At 41.2% G+C, this 5000-nt stretch overlaps 1 protein-coding gene across 1 annotated transcript; it reads left to right on the top strand.

The window, feature by feature from the left end:
- The first annotated feature begins 2545 nt into the window (after positions 1-2545).
- On the top strand, positions 2546-3481 carry LOC104851223 (putative olfactory receptor 5AK3). The gene has a single exon (XM_010608398.1). The coding sequence runs from the start codon at positions 2546-2548 to the stop codon at positions 3479-3481; it is 936 nt and encodes a 311-aa protein (XP_010606700.1).
- The last annotated feature ends 1519 nt before the right edge of the window (positions 3482-5000 follow it).

The raw sequence follows: 5000 nt of genomic DNA, 5'->3' as shown, positions 1-5000 counted from the left end.
TTTCTTTAGTAAAAGGAAATGCATTGGCTTTTGTATGTTAGGTTAATGCAAAGTGGCTCTACAGCCTCACTAACAATTTACCTAACCAGTCTCTAAGGTGTTCTACATGGACAGTTATACTGTACAAAAATAATAGTTATGCTCCTTCCTTTATGATCAGTTTTTTATATCCTTTTTTCCTGGCAGAAACTTAGGAAAACTATTGAGCAGATCCAGCCACAGCTGTTGTCGGGTCTAGGTCCTTCTTTTCCAGGCAGTGGGTCTCAGGACCGAAAAGAAATGATCTGCGATGAATGATTTACCAGCATAGCCCCCTGGGAAGATGGTGTGGCGTTTGTCTTTCAGTGTTCTCAGGTGGCAAAATAGGATTTCTGATGTAAAAACTTATTTTCATTGTGGGTTAAATATAACCCAGTCTTGACTGGCGACGGAAATGTCTTTCCTGGGCTTCCGTTGTTTCTTTCCTACACAGGGACACCAGTTGCTCTCACTACAGCCTCTCCTCTCATATTACACACTGGAGCGGAGTGTGGCTGGTGAGTCAGAGAAGACACCTGGCATGCTGCTCTGCCACATCCTCATGGGAGCTTTGAACCTGCTGAAGCTCTGGTCTCTGCTGGCCGGAAGAGCCCCCTGCACTGTGGGAGACATGGCCAGACACTGCTCCTGAGAGAGATAGGTCAGCTGCCACCTGAACGGTGCTCACGGGCAGGAAGGATTCACCCAGGAAACCCAAAGCCCTCCTCTAGGGCTCCAGAGAGATACTATGAACTGCATATACTGACATCCTATTTTCTCATCTGGGTAGAACCCTAAGAAAGGAAGAGAACTGTTACTCAGTGAAGCCTCCTTTGAACTCCACAATGACTTGTTAAGTACAAGGCTCGATTTGATTGAGGAATATAAATTTTTAGGATCTCTCCTGACATATTCATGAATGAAAGGGGCTCTAATTTTCCTTTCTCATCCTCTGGATAATTAAGGTTCTGCTGGCCTTGTGAAATGTCTTGGACAATTCTCATTTTGCAATTTCTGAAATGAGATACTGTAATATTACAATTGGTAGTACTATAAGTATTTGGTAGGCATTGCCTATCCCATAATAGATCAGCTGACTTAGAGTAGATTTTAAAATAGCAAGCCAAAACTTTTAATACTTAACAATATTTAAATGGTTTCCATGTGTACAAACATACACACATTAACACTCTAAAATTCTAGACAGTAATGTTTTTTAAAAATAAACATTGAGCTGGGGATTTGGCTCGGTGGTTCTACTGCCTGCCTCAAGAGCTCAAGGCCCTGAGTTCAGTCCTCTCCTCAGTAACAAAATAAATAATAATAATAACAAACATTGAGAACACAAAGTAAAACTTATCAATTATACTTTTGGTACAAAGTATCCTGATTCAAGAAAGAACATGTACCAGTGACCGAGTGTAAGAAGAAAAACAAACTTTATTATAGAATTCGACTCTGATGCAAACAAGCTTGAGAAAGCAATTGACTTCAATGAGTTTATTTTTAAAGAAAACCTATGAGGCAAAAATGATGAATTATTGTTCCAGATTTCATTATGTGGGCCATAAAATATAAAACAGACAAGTTGAATACAGGACAGATGTGGTCAAGTTCACAAGTGTTCAAAAACAGAATTATCAAAAAGCATCTATAAATTAACTCAGTAGCAATATTAGCATATTATAAACAGGCATTTTACAGGTTGGAAGAATGCCAAAATTCTAAAAAGCATATAAGGCAATGATCGAATTATTTGCCCTAGAAAAAAATAAGGACACTACTATACAAGGCAAATAATGAAAGGCGGACAACGATTACAGCACAACTGACCATATATGGTCTAAGAAGCAATCAGTATTTGGACACCATCTTCAGGGTCCATGAGACACAGTACAAGAAGTGACATTGCATATTTACAACCATAAAGAATTTTTACAATGCTGGGAACATTTTATTGCTTGCTATAAAATTTTCATCTGAAAGACATTGAACTTACTAACAAGAAAATGATCCATTGCCTCAGATACTTTGATAAAAGACTGCATGACCTTCAGTCCATGATAGAGCAGAGCTGGTGAAGAAGGGGAAAGGAAACTTGAGTTAAGGAAATAGACTAGATCAAGACCACACGGAAATACAGGGGAACTTAAGGGCTGAGGATACACTAGCTTCTACTTGAGTAACTAGTACTGTAATTAAATCACATAAAGCACAAAAGAAAGTATAGCTAACAGTACACTTCACTTCTGTAATGGATGCATTTATGAAATGAAAGTCAGTAGCTAAGAACAGCGATGTTAATGTTCATTGTTAATTTCTCCAAAACATACCTGAAAATTTTTAATAAGAGTACCAAGTTTCAGCCTTCAAAATCCAAGCCAATCACATCACAGTAAACATTCTCTGAACCCACTATGAAACCAAGTTTCACATCATTTTTGAATTCAGAATTGAAGACATCAATGGTCTTCGTCTCTTACTGTTTCTTTGCAATTTCTCTGCAGATCATTCTTTTTAACTAACCATGGAAGAAAACAATGGGACTGTGGTGACTGAATTTATCCTCCTGGGCTTTGCCGGTCAGCACAGGTCCTGGCACATCCTCTTCACAGCCTTCCTGGTCATTTACGTGGCCACGCTGGTGGGCAACACGGGGATGATCCTACTCATCAAGATGGACCCCGCCCTTCACACTCCTATGTACTTCTTCCTCCAGCACCTGGCTTTCGTTGATCTCTGTTACTCCTCTGCCATCACTCCCAAGATGCTTCAGAACCTTGTGAGCAGGAACCGGTCCATCTCCTTCACGGGGTGTCTGGTGCAGATGTTAGTCTATGGGACATTTGTCACCAGTGACTGCTTCATCCTGGCTTCCATGGCTGTGGACCGCTATGTGGCCATCTGCAAGCCCCTGCGCTACCCAGTGATCATGTCCCAGAGAGTCTGTGTTCAGCTGCTGCTTGGCTCCTACATCATGGGTTTCCTAAATGCCTCTGTAAACACAAGTTTGACTTTCTCCTTGGACTTTTGCAACTCTAATTTAATTAATCACTTTTTCTGTGATGTACCTCCAATCCTGGCCCTATCATGCTCCAGTATTGACTTCAATATCATGGTCCTGACTGCCTTTGTGGGGTTTAACTTGACACTCACTGTTCTGGTCGTCATCTTTTCCTACATCTACATCCTGGCTGCCATCCTGAGGATGTCATCTGCTACGGGAAGGAGAAAGGTCTTCTCCACATGCACCTCCCACCTCACAGTGGTCACCACCTTCTATGGGACCCTGTCTTACATGTATGTACTCCATGGGATCAACCGGTCTCGGGAACAGGAAAAAGTGGCCTCTTTGTTTTATGGTATTGTGATTCCTATGTTCAACCCCCTCATCTACAGCCTGAGAAACCAAGATGTGAAAGCAGCCATCAGACACATGGGAACTAAGTGCTTCTCCACGTGATTTCTATATCCACGTGGTTCCACAAGAAAGCCACCTGGGCTCTCTTATGCCTCAGCTTTACAGCATATGATAAATGCTTGTGACATAGAAACACATTCCTTAATTATCTATGACAACTGAAAGATGTTCAAAAACACATCAAATGATCAAAGTAGCTCTTCCATTGTGTCTTGATTTGCAGTGCTGAGAACTGAAGCTGGGGCTTCACACATGCTGGACAAAAGTTCTACACAGAGCTACATCCTCAGCCCCAGATCCTTCACAATGAGCTATGTCCCCAGCCCTTTTTATTTTTACTTGGAGTCACGGTCTCACTGTGTCACTAAGTAGGCCTGGCTGACAAAGGAATTTCTAATTCATTGTTTCTTAAAGGGAAATTATCTAAAGAGAAGTCTGATATTGCTTTCTTATATTTTGACAAGTCTCTTGAAACATCTGTCATAAAAAAACAAAATTAAAGAGAAGAACATAATCTATATGTATCTCTATTAGTAGTGTATATAGACACACAAAAAGTAAAAACCACGCTTAGTCTTGTCTTAAAAAGGAAAAACTGTTTAGTCTTCTCTCTCTCTCTCTCTCTCCCATAATTTTTGTTTGTTTTGGTATTTCTTTGGTCTTCTCTTGATAATAATCCTTGATAACTGTTGCTGTTTCTCTATAGCTACCTAATATAATAAAATAAAACTTGCCAGGCCATTCCTCTGGATACCACATGAAGAGCAGACACTATGCGCAGAGCAGACACTTCAGGAACCTTCTTACCATATCTTGAAGCGTAACACGTGTTTGGGCCTGAATTGTTCCACGGTTCCAGCCTCAAGGGCCTGAGTCCAATAATCCTCCTTCACTGAGCTCCCTTTTCTACTTCACTTGCTCTGAACCAGTAGTTCTACTACCGGTACCATCCCTTCCATTCTGGATCCCTGGCTTTTGATCGGAGGTGATTCAATCTCTAGTTCATGTTCACACGACTCCTTATCAGTAAGTCACTGGGCCAGCCCTCAGTATTCTTTACCAAGCATTCTTCCTCCTGTTGCAATGTGAAGGTAGGCTAACAATTTTCCAGGTCCCTAAGTTCTGACTCCTCTTTCCTTAACAATTCTAACTCCAAATCATTTTGTTCTTCCTGCATTTGACCATAAGCAATTGGGGTGGACTTCACCACTCTTCGGCACTTTCTTTAACGATCCACTTGGTAAATATCTGTTGTTATCACTGTACCTGCCACGGAACATCAGAACAGCACATGGCAGCTGAGGTCTTTGCTACTTCAAAGCAAGGAATGCCCGGTCCCCACTGTCTAATAACATGGTCTTCATTTCCATCTGAGACTCACAGGAGGTCGTTTCCATCTAAGACCATCCACATTCCTTCCAGAATTCTACTCCCTGGAGCTCTGATGTTGTCTAAGAAGCAGACATTGTCCCAGTGGATCTCTTTTCTTTACAAACTCTCCTGTGAATCACTTGTAAGCACATGGCCACAGAAATCTGTTTATTCTAGCATATACGCCTAG

Source organism: Fukomys damarensis, unplaced genomic scaffold (assembly GCF_012274545.1).
Source record: "Fukomys damarensis isolate Sample0158 unplaced genomic scaffold, DMR_v1.0_HiC HiC_scaffold_27, whole genome shotgun sequence".
Taxonomy (NCBI): Eukaryota; Metazoa; Chordata; class Mammalia; order Rodentia; family Bathyergidae; genus Fukomys; species Fukomys damarensis.
The sequence above is the reverse complement of the archived record's forward strand: the minus strand, read 5'-3'. Positions and strand labels throughout refer to the sequence as shown.

Excerpts from the sequence above, each read along its gene's own strand:
- LOC104851223 (XM_010608398.1), top strand. The coding sequence starts at position 2,546 with ATGGAAGAAAACAATGGGACTGTGGTGACTGAATTTATCCTCCTGGGC.